The sequence below is a fragment of the Capricornis sumatraensis genome, chromosome X (assembly GCF_032405125.1).
Source record: "Capricornis sumatraensis isolate serow.1 chromosome X, serow.2, whole genome shotgun sequence".
NCBI classification, from domain to species: domain Eukaryota; kingdom Metazoa; phylum Chordata; class Mammalia; order Artiodactyla; family Bovidae; genus Capricornis; species Capricornis sumatraensis.
The window spans coordinates 118,663,245-118,681,873 of NC_091092.1; the positions used below are offsets into that span (position 1 = coordinate 118,663,245).

Below are 18,629 nucleotides of genomic sequence, written 5' to 3' on the forward strand. Positions count from 1 at the left end.
GGAGGACTTGAAGGAAAAAACCCAGGGAAATCAGTCTGCACAGAGTAGCTAATGCACCTATGAAAGAATTGTCCTCCCTGCCACATCAAGGGTTACCTGAAGCTCATCTGGTGAAATGACCAGGTGTCCTCTGGGAACTGCTGGGAGGTCTTGCAGCTCCTGTCTCTTTACCTGAGGACATGTGCTCAGAGTAAGGCCCACAACTCTCTGAGACCCAATAGAAGAAAGCAGAGGTTGCCCAACTTACCACATCTACCTGTGGTCTCTCAGGACAGAAAGCTGGGACTGGAAATTGAGGCCTTCTGATGGCTGGCTGCACCTGTCCTCAGTCAGGCTCCTAGGAAGACCTGTATTTCCTCCCTCCTTTCACTATTACTGTCCTCTCTCCAGGTCCTCACACTGACTTCCCATCTCCTAATGAGACCTGTCCTCTCATGCTACAGCCTTAAACTCCCTTAGGAATTTAACTGTCAGAGGCTGGGACTCTTCCATCCATTGACCTGAGGACACAGCGCTTAAGCTAAGGCTTTTATGTCCCTGAGAATCAGGAAGGATAAATGAGGGCATATTGATCTTTTCAAGGTATCTGACATTGCATGTGTTCATGACCACATTGTCCCTGAGTAGTTTTGTCTTCTTTCATACCACTCATTTATCAGCATTTTTCAAACTTTATTCCAAAACAGTTCTTTGGGACAGGGCCCCATGTATCCAACGAGACACATTTTTTGGAGTGTTTAGAGGAAAATTGAATGGAAAGACATGATGTCTGGCTTAGGCTGGGAGAAGTGGCACACTGTGGGCTCTGCACTAATCCAGATCAGGGGACTAGTCCCAGGAAGGTCATTTCATCAGTTTGTGAACTTGAGAGATTGGCAGGTTATCCATCCATAAATGCAGTCTGCTAAATCCGATCCTACATGAATGATGGAATGCATGTACTGCATATAAAGCAGTGGCATACTGATGAAGAAGTATTGGTTTGTAATAAGTGGGAGTTATGTTACTATGAACCCCTCAAATACCACCTTCCCATCTGAGTATTTTTAATCCAGGAGAGAGCAGAGAATATGCAGTGAATTAGCACAAAAGAAACAAATTCTCTTAAATGAGCTAAATAAGTCACAGTTTTTTTTTTATTTTTACTAAAAGGAAGTTTAAAATAAGGTAAACCACAAGTTAAAGACTTTTTACTCTATTCTTTTCTTCATTTTCTTTTCCTTTCTCAATAGTTTCTGTGGTCTTCCTTCACATTTGCATGAAAATGACTCTTGCAGTGCTATGTTACCTACCTGCAGATCAGAAAGACAATATAGATGGCTCCTGAATCTTTTATGTCTACCAAAACTGTACCTTTAAAACTCTTAAAACAGCAGTGAATATAACAGTAGTATCATTACCAAATTAATACTCTGAAGAAAAACAACCTCTTACAAGTAAAAATATTTGAAAAAAAAAGAAACATATAATATGTAGAAGTTACTTGTGTGAAACAGAGAAATATGATCGAAATAAATGTGATCTACCCACTACTACCACGCGCTCTTTAGAAGCTTGAATGCTTTTTAAGAAACATTCTCTTCTAATGTCATGTTATCTTGTTTGCATTGTGAACCATATATTCAGTACTTTTAGTGTGTTTTATAAATACCCAAACTTTTAAAACATGAAAACAGCTAGAAACTATGATTTATAAAATTCATACATTTGAATTGTGAAGCACAATAAAACTTATCCAAAGTAAGAACATTTGAAAATACTAAAACCTCCTTCACCTCTTCACCTTTCTACTTTAAATCATCATTCACTATATATCTCTCATATGGATAAAAGAAAACAGATATATATTTTGTTAAACTAGACCTAAACTCGCTTACCTTTTAAAGCTGTAACAAGTTACTGGTTATCTTCCCTCCACCCCTACTGCTCTGCACTATTTAGGAGCTTGACTGCTTTCTTCCAACACAAAGGGCACAAAGTTCTCTGCCCCTTCCCTAGATTTGGGAGGAGCTGCGGGACTTGGCCCTGGAAGGGGCACTGGCTTCAGCCATGGGTGGAGCCCTGGCCGCACCTCTCAGCCCTGCTCTCTCCGCCTGATCTCTCAGAGCCTCGTCATAGAGGTCTGGGAAGGAACTAGGGACCCTACCGTGGAACTTGGCTAGAACCTCCAGTACCTTCATCTTACTGGTCTCAGCACAAGCTCTCGGGCCCCACAGGAACTCGTAGCGCGGAGGATCACTATTGGGCACCTGGCGGTAGTTCAGGTACTCCTTCTGCACCAGATCTTTGGTGATGAGCCTTCTGGGCTCCCCAAAGATCCAGTGCCTCCTCCCAGCATAGATCCCCAACATACTGAGGAATTCCCAGATCTACTCCTCGGTGGCACAGTTACCATTCATGAAGATGTCCCCGAGGAGCACCATGAGGAGACCAGACTTGGGAAGCACCCCCCTCACCACTCGGACAATCGTTTCCCCCGAGGGTGAGCTGGCTGATGAGGGTGTAGATGTTCCTGCTACGGTCGACTTCCTTCATCTCCAGGCCAAAGACCAGCTCCAGGCGCTCAAGGGCTGTACTGAGGATCTCAGGGAAGTGCTGCCTGTACTTCCTGCTGACGATTTTCATCAGGGCATTCTGCGTGACGGCTTCCTTCTTGGTGTACCTCTCCAGCAGGAACTCCACCAGTATCCTGGCCTTCCTGGCCAGAGGATCTTTGCGAGGGCTCTGAGTGGCAGGGGCTGCCTGGGAGGCACCTGCACTTTCCTCCTCTGGGCCCTGGGCTCCTTCATCAGATCCTGCACAAGAAGGTCCTGCATCAGGAGAGCTAGGGGCCATGGCTCCCTGAAGCTCCTGGTGATCGCCAGCAGCAGGGGAGCTCAGGGGAGAACCCTGAGGGGCAGAAGAGGGGGAGGAGGGGCACTCCTCCTTTGGGGCTGCAGCAGCACTCGCCTGGGCCTCCTGAGTGTCCCCCCAGACCTGGTGGCGTTTCCCGCGGGCATGGAACTTGTTCTTGTGCCTCCGCGGCATGCTGACAGCAGGTCAGGGGACGCAGGTGGGAGTGCGGGCAGGAAAGAAGGCAAGGAGGGCACCTGGAGGAGGGACAAGGACATGCTGTGAGAACCTTCAGCGAGGAGAGTCTTCCCTGGCTTGAATGGAAGCCACCTCTGAGGGGTCCTCAAGGCCAGTGCTCTAGGACCCACAGGGTTCCTGTTCTCCTGGCCAGCCTGTCTCCTGAGACTGCTGAATAGCAAGGGAGAGTGAGCCCTGGGGTGCAGCAGACAGTCCTGCCTGGGCGTTAGAAGGGGCGGGGCAGTGGGACCTGGCAGGGGAGGCAAGTCCTCTCAGCTGACATTCAGAGTCAGGATGAAAATTGGTGCGATACACCTCCATATCCAACACCCCCTCTCTCGCACCCAGCCCGTTCCCTCTCCTGTCTGAAATTGACGCTGCCACCTTCCCTGTCACCCCAGACAAGGATAAGAGTGAGTACTCAGCCTCCCATGGAGGGTCTCAGGACCTTCCCTTCTTCTGTGTCGTGGTTGCCCCTTCACAATCAGGCTCAAGCTCCCCTCTCAGACCACCGCCCCACTTTCCAATGTTTGGCTGGAAGCGGTGATCACAGGGGAGGGTACTGAGCTGCCCGTTAGTCACCGAGGCTGGTCCTCATCCCGACTCTCCCCGAACCCTGACATCCTCTCTCTACTGACCAGCTGTCAGCAACTCAGACCCAAGTCCCCTCTTCTTTGAGTGTTCCGTGTCCGAGGTAGCAGTGAGGGAGCCCCTCAGCCTTTAGAGCAGCCCGACGGGTGCCCGGATGATCCACAGCCAAATCGCGGTGAGTGGGGGTTTACACATGGCTGCTGTTCTGGTGTATGGAGACCCTCAGTACCCCCGAGGGTCCCTCCTTCACTCCACAGGGCTCGTGGCTCTCCCACTGCTGAGCGGAGCTGGGGTCCAGCAGAGCCTGACTGAGGCATTCTTTCCCGAGACCCCCTAGTGGTTAGTGGGATTGTCTTGGGGCCTAAGAGCTAGGCTGGATCCTCTGGTCTGAGTGCAGGGCTAGGGTGGCCGGAGGCTGTGCGGCCCCCTCTTTTCAGATAGAAAAGGGATTCGGGGTGCAGAGACGTGTCCCTGCACTCGTAACTCACGTCACGTCCGATCTTGACACCCGATGACACTTGGGACTGCTCCCTCTGGCCACCGTCAATGGCAGCTCTGAGATAGCGGCACTGTCAAGGATGGCGTCGCTCCCCCAGCGTGCTTAGGAGGACGTCACTTCATGTCCTGGGCATCTGGGCTCCAGGAGGACAGCAGGGCCGGGACCTGGACAGGCGGGGTTCCAGGGGAGCTTCTCCCGGGATTGGCACGTGGACTTTGCCTTGACTCTTAAGGGGTCCTGGGACATCCCTGTCCTGAACTGTTAGCTGGCTTACTCCATGCCTCTCACTTGTGTCAGCACCCGCAGCAGGAAGAATTGGGGAGCCCACACCTAACAGCCGTTCTGGAGCCCATGAGACCAACAGCGAGGGCTCTCTGGGCTCCCTCTTCTGGAGTAAGCGATGCTCTGTCATTCTCCATGCCTTGCCTTAACCCCTGTAGATGCTGGGCTACGTCCCATCTGCTGATCCGAGGACAAGGCCTCATATCGAAAATGTGAACCCCCGAGTCTCCTGGTATGAAGTGCACATACGTCTCATCTCACCATTTCTACCTGAGGCTTCCTGGACATGGCTGCTACAGGTAAGATGAGCTGAGAGGGAAGGATGGGAGACTGTCTTCTGAGGTGTGGAACCCCTCACATCTCACTCAGAAACTTCATTCATATTGACTGCTGACAGGGCCTGGAAATCCTTCCCTTTCTGGTATAAGTCCACCCCTGTCCCCAGCCATGCTCATACAATTCCAGAAGAGTAAGTGAAGGGGCTCCTTAGCCTGACAGTTCTCACTGTGGGCTCTCAGTCGACTGCAGGGTCATTGCTCAAAAGTTCTGAGATGAAGTTCTGTCGCTTTTACAATTCCTGTGATACTAACTTTTCTCTTTTAGTCCCTGGGTGATAGTCTATTAAGGTGATCGTTTCAAAGGGCCAGTTCTCATCCCCTAGCATTCCCTGGTGGCTCAGACACTAAAGAATCTGCCTGCGGTGCGGGAGACCTGGGTTCAATCCGGGGATTGGGAAGACCCCCTGGAGGAGGGCATGGCAACCCACTCTAGTATTCTTGCCTGGAGTTTCCCGTTGGACAGAGGAGCCTGGTGGGCTACAGTCCATGGGGTCGCAAAGAGTTGGACACAACTCAGTGAATAAGCACGCACACAACAAACTTTGTGCTGGTTATTTCATGATCTGGGCTGTACTGCCAAACCAAGCCAAACTTTGGTGCCCCATGGGCCTGGCATGGGGCCTCGGATGTGCTGCCTCAGATTCCTTCCGTGAAGCAGTGGAGATTCATGATCCCAGGGCTCAAGTTTAAAGCCTCTTCCAGCTGATCCTGTTGTCTGCTTCCCTTGCAGGCTGCACATCTGTGCCAGTCTTAAGTACTCCCCCACCTGGGCACACATAGGGTCAAGTTCACTGGAGACTTACTGTCCATCAGGGATTATTTAATTTTGTGTTTTCACTTTTGTTAATAGTTTTCTTCATTCCTTCCATAAGATTTCCGTGGTTACTTCTAGGTACAAAAAGCAGCAGACCGTGTTTCATTGTGATCTGAACACATTCTACTCTGAATGTGGTACTAACTCTGTACTCGAGTTACAGAAAATTAACAGTCTTCCAATATCTGTACGTCATGAATATACATAACATACTATTCTGTTTGAGCCTTTTTGTTCCTAAGTCTCTCAGGAAATACTTCTTGTTGCCTCCATGAAGACTGTATAGATTTTTCTAAAGTTTCTTTGTGGGTAAATTTTTTCTATGGTTGCTTTTGTTTATGGTGTATTTTCTGTTACTTGGTGCAAGTAATTGTTCATTCTTCCAGACCAACTGGATGATTTTGCTGTCATGATCTTTTTTTATTCCAGATTTTTGAAGTCTCTTATATGTTTGAATATTTCCTGTCCTGTTTTCTAAGAATTTTAATTCGAGAATCAAATTGTTACTGTCTTTTGCTTTTCATTACTTCTGACTTTTATTCACTTGGCATTGTTGTATATAATTCTAGTGGCTATGTGTACTTCCCTAGATTTTTTTCTAGTTTTTAAATTAATAGATTTTTTAAACAGTTATTTAAATTAGAAGATAATTAAATGGTGTGTCAGGTTCTCTTGTATGAAGCAGCTGTCAGTATACATATATCCCCTCCCTCATTAACTTCCCTCCCACCCGAACTCACCCCTCAAGGTCGTCACAGAGCTGATCCTTGTGTCACCCAGAACTTCCCCCACATGCTTGTTGTCCACATGGTAGTGCATATTTGTCCATGCCACTCTCTCAATTCGTCTCACTGTCTGCTTCCCCCGATGTGTCCACACGCCCGTTCTCTAGGTCTGTGTCTCCATTCTTGCCCTGCAAATAGATTTGTAACTACCCTTTTGTGGCCTTTCTTTCTCATTCTCTTAATAGTATACTTTGCAGATAGAAGTTTTTAATATTTACAAGCTTCCACTTATTATTTTCTTTCATGGACTGTGCTTTTGGAGTTGTTCCTAAAATCTCATTACCAAACTCAAGTTTTGCCCCCATGTTATCTTCTAGATTTTTTTTGCCTATTCCATATGGCATGTGAAATCCTAGTCCCTGTCCAGCGATTGAACCTCTTCCCCCAGCAGTGGAAGTGTTGAGTCTTAAACACTGGACTGCCAGGGATGTCCCCGCAAATTTTTTTTTACTTGTGAGTTTTTCATTTAGGTCTGTGATTCCTTTGCAGTTAATTATTTTGAAAGGTTTAGAGTTTGTATGTGTATTCATTTTTCTTAGATATGGATGCCTAGTTATCTGAGGACTGTGAGTTTAAAAGACTGTCCTTTTCCATTGAATTGCCTTTGCGCCTTTGTTAAAGGTCGGTTGAGTGTTTGGGGTGTCTGTTTCTAGATTTTCTGTTCTATGCCATTGATCTGTCTAGTATTCTGTTAATAGCATACAGTCTTGGGTATTGTAGCTTTAAAGTAAGTTTTGAAATCCAGTAATATCAATTCTCTGACTTAGATCTTTAATATTGACTTCAGTGGGTATTATGATCATTTCATTTTTGACATAAAATTTAAATTGTTGGCTGCCATCGACAAGCTAACTTGCTGGAATTTTGAACAGAATTGCATTAAGTAAGTATCTAGGTTAAGTCGGAAATAAGTGCCATCTCAACAATTATATCGTCTGCCTATTGATGAACATGGCATGTCTATTTATTTAGATCTTCTTTAATTTTTTTCAGTGCAGTTTATGAGTTTTTCTTATGTAAATCTTACACATATTTTTAAAGAAATATTTCTAATGTATTTTGGTGCTAATGTAAATGGTGTTTTTAATTGCAAGTTCCATCTCTTTATTGGAAAAGAATTGACTATTATATATTAGCCTTATTAATATATTAATTCTATAACAATTATATATTGATCCTATATTAACCTTATTAACCTATGCTCCTGGCTTATTAATGCCAGGAGCTTTCTTATTGATGATTATAATTCCATTTTTCTCTTCCAAATATCTGTATCTTTTGCTTCCTTCTCTCATCTCATTGCATTGGCTAGGCCTTTCAGTACAGTGTTACATAGGCATGGTGAGAAGGGATATCCTCACCTTGTTCCTCACCTTAGTGTCACAGCATCTGTCTTCTCACTGTGAAGTAGGATGTTTTACCTGTATTTCTTTTCAGATGTTGTACATGAAGCTGAGGAAATGCCTGTCTGTATCTAGTTTGCTGAGAATTTTGATGATGAATGGGTGTTGGATTTTATCAGATGATGTTTTCCTTTCATCTGTTGATCTGATTTTGTGATTATCTTCGGTAGACTATTGTTATTATGATTTATGATTACTGATTTTCAAATGTTGCACCTCTGAAATGCATCCTACTTAGATATAGTATGTAATTCCTTCTATGGATTGTTAGGTTTCTTTTATTTTGTTGGGGATTTTGCTTCTATGTTCATGAGAGGTATTTGTGTGCAGTTTTTTTCTTTTAATTTCTTCCTCTGATTTTGATGTTCGAGTGTAATACTCACCTCACAGAAAGGAATTAGGAGGTGTTCCTTTTGCTTCTATTTTCTGGGAGAGATTGTAGAGAATTGTTATCATTTCTTCCTTAAATTTTTGATAGAATTCATCAGTGGAAACCTCTGGGTCTGTTACTGTCTTTATTGGAAGCTTATTAGTTATAGATTAAATTTCTTTAATAGATACGACCTATTCAGAGTATGTATTTTTCTTTGTGAAAGTGGTGCTAAGTTATCCCTTCAAGCAGTTTCTCAACTGAACCTTTCATTTTTGTAGGCACAGAGTTGTTTATAATATTCACTGATTATCCTTTTCATGTCCATGGAGTCAGTAGTAATGGCCCTTCCTTCATTTCTGCTATTAGTAATTTAATTTGTGTTTTCTTTCTTTTTTCTTGTTTAGCCTGGGGAGAATTGTATCTTCTTTTTATTTTGTATCTTTAAAGAAACTTCTCTGGGTTTTGTTCTTTTTCTGCATTACCTTCCTTTTTTAGTGTCATTGGTTTCCACTTTGATTTATTCTTCCTCTGCTTTTTCTTTTCTTTACAAGTTTACTAATACAGAAGCTTAAGTTATTAATTGTAGGTTTTCTTTGTTATAGGCACTCAATGCTGTATATATCTCTTTACTGATTTTGCTGTATCAAACCACTTCTGATAAGTTGTAATTTTGTTTCCATTTTGTAAAATATTTTAAAATTTCTCATTAGAGTTTCTCTTTGGCCCATGTGTTATTTAGATGTTTATTGTTTAGTCTGCAAATAATCTTTAATTTTCTTGCTGTCTTTTTGTTATCAATTTCTAGTTTATTTTCATCACATTCTGAGAGCATTCTCTGTATTATTTGTATTGTTTTAAATTTGATGATGTACATTTTATGGCTTAGACTGCGATCTGTCTTGATGTATGTTCCATGTGAACTGGAAAATAATGTGTTTCCCTGCTGTCATTCAATATTCTATAAATGTCATTTAGATCTCATTAATGGTTGTTAGTCCTGCCCATTTTTATTCCTGATTTTCTTGTTCTGAATACTGCTTTACCAGAAAGAGTTTCAGTGAGTACATTTTTTTTTACCACTCATATTAGCATCGTATAAGTTTTCTCTGTCCCTTTACTTTTTATCTATTCATGTCTTTGACTTTAGAGTGGGTTTCTTATAGATCCCAAGTTCATAGTCACTCAGTCATGTCCCACTCTTTGCAAGCCCATGGACCATAGCCTGCCAGACTCCTCAGTCCATGGGGATTCTACAGGCAGGAGTACTGGAGTGGGCTGCCATGCTCTACTCCAGGGAATCTTCCCAACCCAGGTATCCAACCTTGGTCTCTTGCAATGCGTGTGGATTCTGTACGATAAGAGCCTCCAGGGAAGCCCAAAATAAAGATGGACAGCAAGTGCTAGGTATACTTTGTTGTTTCAATTTCTTTTCATAAATCTCTACTTTATATTTGTATATTTATACCATTCACATTAAAAGTGATTATGCAGAGTTTGTTTCAGTTCAGTTCAGTTGCTCAGTCGTGTCTGACTCTTTGCGACCCCATGAATCGCAGCACGCCAGGCCTCCCTATCCATCACCAACTCCCGGAGTTCATTCAGACACATCCGTCGAGTCAGTGATGCCATCCACCCGTCTCATCCTCTGTCGTCCCCTTCTCCTCCTGCCCCCAATCCCTCCCAGCATCAAAGTCTTTTCTAATGAGTCAATTCTTTGCATGAGGTGGCCAAAGTACTGGAGTTTCAGCTTTAGCATCATTCCTTCCAAAGAAATCACAGGGCTGATCTCTTTCAAAATGGATTGGTTGAATCTCCTTTTTTTTATTCATTGAATTTATTCTTTGTTGTTGTTATTGCTGTGTTAATATTCTGCTGTTTTTCTGCCTTGTCTATTTTTAAATGAGTATTTAACATTATTTCATTTTCTCTCCTCTTGGGAGATCAGTTATATATTTAATTTTTTTTTACTGCTTTTTGTAGAGTTTGCATGATACATCTGCAACTCATTCAAATTCTCTTTTAAATAACACTATCCTGCTTCATGGTTGGTGCAAGTATCTTGTTTCCCAGTTCCTCCTCTCCTGGCCTTGCAACCATTTCTGCCAGTTTTCTTTTATCCATAAGGTATAATCACTAGATGCATTGTTGGTTTTCTATTATTTTCAATAAATAGTTATCTTTTTGATCAATTGAAGGTAATACAAAGGTTTATTTTAACTTCGTTTATTCTTTATGTAACTCTGTTCCTTTCTTTACATAGACCAGAGTTCCTGACCTATATAATTTTCCTTTCCCAGAAAAATTTCTTTTAGCATTTCTTGCAGAGTAGTTCTGCTAGATTTCCATCAGTTTTTGTTTGTTATATAAAGTCTTTGTTTTTCATTATTTTTGAAGTATTTTCCCCACTTGCTACTAAATTCTAGGTTGGTACTAGTGGTTTTTTTTTTTTTTTTCTTACAATGAATTGAAACTTTAATTCTGGTCTTTTCTTGATAGCATGGTTCACGAAGAGAAATTTTAAGTAATTGTTACTCTTGTTCTTCTATAGCAAGTTCTTCTTTTTTTTTTTTTTTTCTAGTGTTCCTCAAGAATTATGTTTCCTTTTGGTTTTTGGAAGTTTGAGTGTGATATGTCAAAGTTTAGATTTTTTTTTTCTGTTTATCCTGCTTGGTATATTCTGAGCTTCCTAGATGCCATCCAACCATCTCATCCTCTGTCATCCCGTTCTCATGTGCTCAATCTTTGCCAGCCTCAGGGTCTTTTCAAGAGTCAGTTCTTTGCATTAGGTATAGCCAAAGTATTGGAGTTTCAGCTTCAACATCAGTCCTTCCAATGAATATTAAGGACTGATTTCCTTTAGGATGGACTGGTAGGACCTCCTTGCAGTCCAAGGGACTCTCAAGAGTCTTCTCCAACACCACAGTTCAAAAGCATCAATTCTTCGGTGCTCAGCTTTCTTTACAGTCCAAATCTCACATCCTCACATGACTAGTGGAAAAGGCATAGCCTTGACTAGATGGACCTTTGTTGGCAAAGTAACGTCTCTGCTTTTTAATATGCTGTCTAGGTTGGTCATACCTTTTCTTCCAAGGAGTAAGTGTCTTTTAATTTCATGGCTGCACTCACCATCTGCAGTGATTGTGGAGCCCCAAAAATAAAGTCTGACACTGTTTCCACTGTTTCCCCATCTATTTGCCAAAGTGATGGGACAGGATGCCATGATCTTTGTTTTCTGAATGTCGAGTTTTAAGCCAACTTATAACTCCAATGGCGCCTAACTCCAATGGCGCCTTCATCATTGGAAATTTTGTGTCTACCAGGCCCAAAGACAGTGTCAACTGCCACCCAAGCGTTCTTTGGGGATGCACAGCCTGGGCGTGCTCCTTGCAGCTCTTAATTGAGGGGAGCCATGACACAGTGAGCTGACCCAGATCTTGCCCTGTGGGTCATGGAACAGAAAAAAGCAGAGAGTGACAGCAAGCAAGTGTTCATGGGAGAGAGAGAGCGAAAGTCAGGGGTCTCCAGGCGACAGTTTGGGCAAGACCACTGGAGTTCACCGTGGCAGCAATCCTAGTCACGGTACCAAATATGTCACTGGTGAAAGGAAATTTCCTCAGTTCTTGCTCTTGCAAAGAAAGGGAAGGACTCTGAACTAGTGCACATCAGGGAACTTGTCTTATGAAGGTCACTTTACCAGTCTTGTGAACTTGAGAAAATTGCAAGTTATCCATCTATAAATGGAGTCTGCTAAATCCTATCCTGCATGAATGCTGGAATGCATGTACTACATATAAAGCAGAGTCATGCTGATTAAGAAACACTGGTCTTTCATTTAATGGAAGTTATGATTCAATGTGTTTTACATATACCCAACGTGTGGCTTTCAAAACTTTAAAACAGCAAACAATGTGATTTATATGATTAATACATTTGTATTCTGAAGCACAATAAACCTTATGAAAAGTAATTAACATTTGAAAATACTAAACTCCTTCCTCAACTTTTAATCTAATTTAAATCAACTTTCACTAGATATTTTTCCTATGGATAAAGGACAAAGATATATATTTTGTTAAAATGAGTTGTACCTAAACACCCTTACTACATAAAACTGTAAAGAACAACAACTTTTGTTCCCTCCAAACTGCTACTCTCTACTATTTAGGAGCTTGACACCTCTGTTCCAACACAAAAGGGTAGAAAGTGTCTGGGCCTCCCTCCCTAGGTGTGGGAGGAGCTGTAGGACTTGGCCCTGGAAGGGGCACAGGCCTCAGCCATTGTGGGAGCCCTGGCCGTGCCTCTCAGCCCTGCTCTCTCCGCCTGATCTCTCAGAGCCTCGTCCTAGAGGTCTGGGAAGGAAGTCAGGACCGTATCATGGATCTTGCCCAGTACCTCCAACACCTTCATCTTATTGGTCACAACACAAGCTCTCGGGCCCCACAGGAACTCGTAGTGTGGAGGATCGCCATTGGGCACCTGTCGATACTTCAGGTACTTCTTCTGCACCAGATCTTTGGTGATGAGCCTTCTGGGCTCCCCAAAGATCCAGTGCTTCCTCCCAGTATAGACCCCCAACACACTGAGGAATTCCCAGACCTCCTCCCCGGTGGTGAGTTTACCCTTCATGAAGATAATCCCTAGGAGCACAGTGAGGAAACCAGACTTGGGCAGACACTTCTCATCACTCAGACCTTCACCGTCCCCGAGGTTGAGGTTGTTGATGAGAGCGTAGATGTTCCTGCTATTGTCGACTTCCATCAGCTCCAGGCCAAATACCAGCTCCATGTGCTTAGACACTCTCCTGAGGATCTCAGGGAAGTGCTGCCTATACTTCCTGCCAATGACCTTCAGCAGGGCATGCTGCGAGTTGGGCTCCTTCTTGGCGTATATCTCTAGCAGGAACTCCACCAGCATACTGGCTTTCCTGGTCAGAGGATCTATGAGAAGGCTCTGAGTGGCAGGGGCTGCCTGGGAGGTACCTGCACTTTCCTCCTCTGGGCCCTGGGCACCTTCATCAGATCCTGCACAGGAAGGCACTGCATCAGGAGAGCTAGGGGCCATGGCTTCTGAAGCTCCTGCTGATCTCCGGTAGCAGGGGAGCTTGGGGGAGAAGCCTGAGGGACAGACGAGGGGGAGGAGGGGCACTCCTCTTTGGGGGCTGCAGAAGCACATGTCTGGGCCTCCTGGGGATACTTAGTGTCCCCCTGGACCTGGTGGCATTTCACACGGGCATGGTACTTGTTCTTGTGCCTCTGAGGCATGGTGACACTGGTTATGGATCACAAGCGCATGCGGGCAGGGTGGCAGGCAAGAAGGGCACCTAGAGGAAGGACAAGCAGATGTTGTGAGCAACTGCAATGAGGAGAGTCCTCCTTGGCTTGAACTCAAGCTGCCTCTGAGGGGTCCTTGAGGCCAGTGCTCTAGGACCCACAAGTCTCGTGTTCTCCTGGTGAGCCCTTTCCTTGAGACTGCTGAGTAAGAAGTGAGAGTGAATGCTGGGGCGCAGCCAAACAGCCCTGCCTGGGCGTTAGAAGGAGGCCTGTGGGAGCTGGCAGGCGAGGCAGGTCCTTTCAGTTCACATTTCAGAGTCATGATGAAAACTGGGACAAGACTCCCTCATGTCACCCCGGCCCCCAAAGCCACCCACCTTGTTCCCTCTCTTGCTTTGAAGTGGATGCTGCAACCTTTCCTGTCACCCCAGACAATGACATGAGGGAATGTTCAGGCCCCCAATGAAGGGAGCAGGAACCTGCCCTTGTGCTGTCTCGAGGATGCCCCTCACAACAAAGCTGTAGCCTCCCCTGACAACCACCGCCCCCGGCCCTGTGTTTGGCTGGGAGGAAGTGCTGGTCACGGGAGGGTCCTGAGTCGGCCGTGTGATGCGGAGGATGTTCATTACCCTGATTCCTCCCAAGCCCTGACATCCTCCCTCTGCTGACCAGCTGCCAGACCTTCGGAACGAGGTCCCCACTTCCCCGATTATCCCGTGTTGGTGATCGCAGTCAGGGAGCCCCTCCGGATTTAGAACTGCCCAGATGCTGACCAGTTGCTCTCTGACCAAGTCACGCTGGGTAAGGGGTTAGGCGTGGTGGCCAATCTGGGGTGTGGAGACACTCAGTCCCCACGCGGGTCCCTCCTTCACTCCACAGAATCCCGGACTTCCCTCCCACCGAACAGAGCCAGGGTCCACCAACCCCGCACCCAGATCCACCACCCCTGAACCCAGGTTATGTCCCAAGAACCCGTGTGTGTAGCCGATGGACATTGCACCTAAGAGTCAGGCCCGAGCCTCCAGGCGTAGAGTAGGTGCGGGATTGCCAGGGGGCTGTGAAGTCCCCTCTTTTTAGATGGGAAAAGTGTTAGGAGTACCAGGGCATATCTTTGTAACTATCCAGTGCAATTGTAATTCATGTCACCTTTGACTTGGACCCCTGATGAGACCTCGGACTCCTCCCTCTGGGCACAGCTACAGCAGCTCTCAAAGATAGCAGCCCTCTCAAAGATGACATCACACCCCCGCGTGGATAGGGGGCCGTCACTTCCTATCATGCTTCTGGGCTCCAGGAGGACAGCAGGGGCACGGCCTGGGTGGGCGGGGTTCTGGGGGAGTTTCCCGCAGGAGAGGGGATATGGTCCCTTCTTCGACTCATAGTGGGTCCTGGGATGTCCCTGCTGATCTCAGCCAACTGGCCTCACTCCTTGCCTCTCACTTCTCTCAGTAAACCAAGCAGGAAGAATTTGGGAGCCCGAGCCTGACAGCCTTCCTGGAGCTGCTGAGACAGACAGTGAGGGCACTCTGGGGCACATGTGTGCTGAGTGATGCTCTCTGTCCTCTATCCAGGTCTTCCCCTGAGCGTAATGCTGCATTACGTGCCATCTGCTGACCTGAGGGCAAGGCCTCACCTGGAAGATGTCAATCCCCAGACTCCAGGTGAAAAGCGCACTGGCATCTCATCTGATTGCTTCTGCCTAAGGCTCCCTGGAAATGGCTGCTGCAGGTAAGATAAGTGAGAGGGAAGGATGGGAGAATGCCTTCTGTGGTGTGGAACCCCTGACATCTCACTCAGGATCTTTATATTGACTGCAGATGGAGCCTGGAAACCCTTCCCTTTCTGGTATAAAACCACCCCATCCCCAACCATGCCCCACATAATCCCAGCAGAGAAAGTGAAGGGGCTCCTTAGCCTGACGGTTCTCACTGTGAGCTCTTAGTCGACTGCAGCGGCATTGCTCGAACGTTTTGAGATGAATTCCTGTCCTTTTGTACAATTACTGTGATACAAGCTTTGCTCTTTTTTTGTCCATGTGTGACAGTCTCTTAAGCTGACCATTTACAAGGGCCAGTTGTCATCCACTAACAAAGCTTGTGCTGGTTATTGCATGACTTCTGGGCCATACTGCCATGTCCATCCCAAACTTTGGTGCCCCATGATCCTGGGATGGGGCTCTGAGATGCTGCCTCAGGTTCCTTCAGTGAAGCAGTAGAGGCTCATGGTCCCATGGCCCAGGGGAAGAATCAACCGCTCCAGTTTAAAGGCTTTTCCAGCTGATCCTGTTGTCTGTTTCCTTTGTGGCCTACACACCTGTGTCAGCCTCAGAATACTCCCCAACCTGGGCACTCATAGGGTCAAGTTCAGTGGAGACTTATTGTTCCTCAGGGATTATATCTTTTGTGTTCTTGCTTTTGTTAGTAGTTGTCTTTGTTCCTTGTATAAGTTTTCCATGGTTTGTTCTGGGTATAGGAAATCATCCACCGACCTTTGACTGTGGTCTCAGCTACTCTGGATGTGGTACTAAATCTGTAAATGATTTAAGGAAAATCGACAGTCTTACAATATGCCCTCATGAATAACATACTATTCTGTTTGAGACTTCTTTTTGCAAAGGGGCTCAGGAAATTCTTCTTGTTGCCTTCGTGTAGACTGCATACATTTTTCTAAGGTTTCTTTGTAGCTACATTTTTCATATTGTTGCTTTTGTTTATGGTGTGTTTTCTATTACATGGTCTGCGTATTGTCGATTCTTCCAGACCAGTCTCTTGATTTTGCTGTGTTGATCTTTTTTATGCCAGATTTCTGAAGTTACTTATATGTGTCAATATTTTCTGTGCCCGTTTCTTAAGAATTTCAATTCGAGGATCAAATTCTCACCATGATAGTTTGCTTTTCATTATTGCTGACTTTTATTCATTTTGCATTGGTGCGTGTAACTGTGTACTGGCTATGTGTTCTTATGATATTTTTTTCTAGTTTTAAATTAGTAGACTTTTAAAAAGTTGTTTTAATCAACAGGTACTTGCTTTGTAATGTTGTGTTGTTTCTGCTATACAACAGGATGCATCAGCGTTACGTATACATAGTCCTCCTGCCTGATGAGACTTCCTCCCACACCCTCATCTCACCCCTCTAGGCTGGCACACAGCACCAGGCTGAGCTCCCTGTATTATATAGCAGTTTCACACCAGCTTACTTTTGTACTCATGGGACTCTATATTTGTCAGTGCCACGCTCTCAGTTCGTCCTACCCACGGCTTCCCTTGCTGTGTCCACAGGTTCATTCTCCACATCCATGTCACTATTCCCGCCCTTCAGATAGGTTCGTGAGTAGTGTTCCTACTTTCCACGTATATGCATTAATATACGTTACTTTTCTAACTTTCTTCGCTCTGTAAACAAGCTCTAGGTGCATCCACCTCACTACAAGTGACTTAAATTTGCTCCTTTTTATGGCTAATATTCCATTCTGTGTGGCTACCACAACTTCACTATCCAGTCATCTGTCAGTTGAAGTCTACTTTGCTTCCATGTCATGTCTGTTGTTAGTAGTGCTGCAATGAACATTGGATACATGTGTCTTTTCAATTCTTCTTTTCTCAGTGTATATGCCCAGTATTTCTATTGCTGGGTCATATAGTAGTTTGAATCCTAGTTTTAAAGGAACCTCCCTAGTGTTCTCCATAGTGGCTATATCAATTTCCCTTTCCCCATTTTCTCTAAACTCTCCCCAGCATTTGATGCTTGTACAAATTTTGATGATGACCATTCTGACCTCTATGAGGTGACACATCATTGTAATTTTGACGTGCATTTCTTTCATGAAGAGTGATGTAGCTCCTCTTTTCATGTGTTTGTGTTTGTTGCCCCTCTGTATTTCTTTTTTAAAAGAACAGACTTAGGATTGGAGAGCATTCAGCAGATAGTATAGAGAGGACCCCTATAGCCACTCTCTTCCTCCACTTGGTATCTTCTATTATTATTATCTTGTATTGGTTCAATGGATACAAGTTCGTTTTTTACACTTGATCAACTAATGTTAATAGGTCATTATTACCTATTGTCCATTGTTTACAATACATTTTCCTTCTGTGTTTTACAGTTCTTAATGATTGACAGATGCATGATATTATCAACTCAGCCAACACGGTGTCGTGCAGAGGAGTGTGAATGCCCTATGGATCTCCCATGCTCCATCTGTTCATCCCTCAAAACCTCACTTGGAACTCCTGACAACTACTGAACGTTTTACTCTTTCTAAAAATTTGCATTTTCCAGACTGCAACATTGACGGAATCATACAGTATGTAGGCTTTTTATACTGGCTCCTTCTGCTACTCAATATACATTGAATTTTCTCTATATCTTTCTATGGTTTGAAATGTTTTCTTCCAGGACTGAATAGCATTCCATGAAGCTTACCATAGTTTGTTTCCCCACTCATCTACTGAAGGTCATGTTTGCTGATTTTGGTTTTTGGCAGCTATGACTTATTCTGCTATTAAAATTTGGTTGAATGTTTTTGGATGGCCGCAAGGTTTTGACTCTTTTGAGTAAATACCTTAACGTTCATTTGCTAGATCATATGATAAGACTATATTTAGCTTAAAAGAATTTGCCAGACAGTTTCCAAAGTATCCGTATCACTGCATTCCCTTTAGCAATGAATTCATTTCCAGTAGTTTGCCTGTTTCCTCTTCATTTATTTGGACTTCTGTTTTCCTGGTTTGTTCCTTCATTTGTGTAGTATTTCTCTGCCCTTTCCATTATTATTAGTATTATTTTAGTTATCGTGTTTCAGGTCTCCTTTTCCCAGGCTTCAAGGTTGAATTCTTTCTTCCTTTTTGTTTCTGCCCTCTAAAGTTGGTCCAGTGGTTTGTGTAAGCTTCTTATAGAGTGAGATTTGTGCAGAGTTTTTTTTTTTCTATGTTTGTTTGTTCCTCTGATGGGCAAGGCTGAGTAGGTGGTAATTCTGTGTTAATGATCAGGTTTGTATTTTTCTTTTCTTTGTGGTTTAGATGAGGCATCCTGCACAGGGTGCTATCAGTGGTTTGGTAATGCTGGGTCTTGTATTCCAAGTGGTTTCCTTTGTGTCAGTTCTCACTATTTGATATCCTGAGGTTAGTGCTCTGGTAGTCTAGGATCTTGGAGCCATGGACCCACTCTAAAGACTCGGGGCTTGACCTCGAGTTTTGCGTGGGT

At 44.5% G+C, this 18,629-nt stretch overlaps 1 protein-coding gene and 1 pseudogene across 1 annotated transcript; both read right to left on the bottom strand.

Annotated features, from left to right (window-relative positions):
* Positions 1–1,994: 1,994 nt before the first annotated feature.
* Positions 1,995–3,027, bottom strand: LOC138071892 (melanoma-associated antigen B4-like; annotated as a pseudogene).
* Positions 3,028–12,495: 9,468 nt separating this feature from the next.
* LOC138071893 (melanoma-associated antigen B4-like) lies at positions 12,496–13,415 on the bottom strand. The gene is made up of 2 exons (XM_068963271.1): positions 13,382–13,415; positions 12,496–13,268 (listed from the first exon to the last, which is right to left on the bottom strand). The coding sequence occupies exons 1-2, from the start codon at positions 13,413–13,415 to the stop codon at positions 12,496–12,498; spliced, it is 807 nt and encodes a 268-aa protein (XP_068819372.1).
* Between the last annotated feature and the right edge of the window lie 5,214 nt (positions 13,416–18,629).

Coding starts and splice junctions, on each gene's coding strand:
- LOC138071893 (XM_068963271.1), bottom strand. CDS start 13,415: ATGCCTCAGAGGCACAAGAACAAGTACCATGCCC. Junction 13,269..13,381: donor CAAGAACAAGTACCATGCCC/GTGTGAAATGCC, acceptor TCTGTCCCTCAG/GCTTCTCCCCCAAGCTCCCC.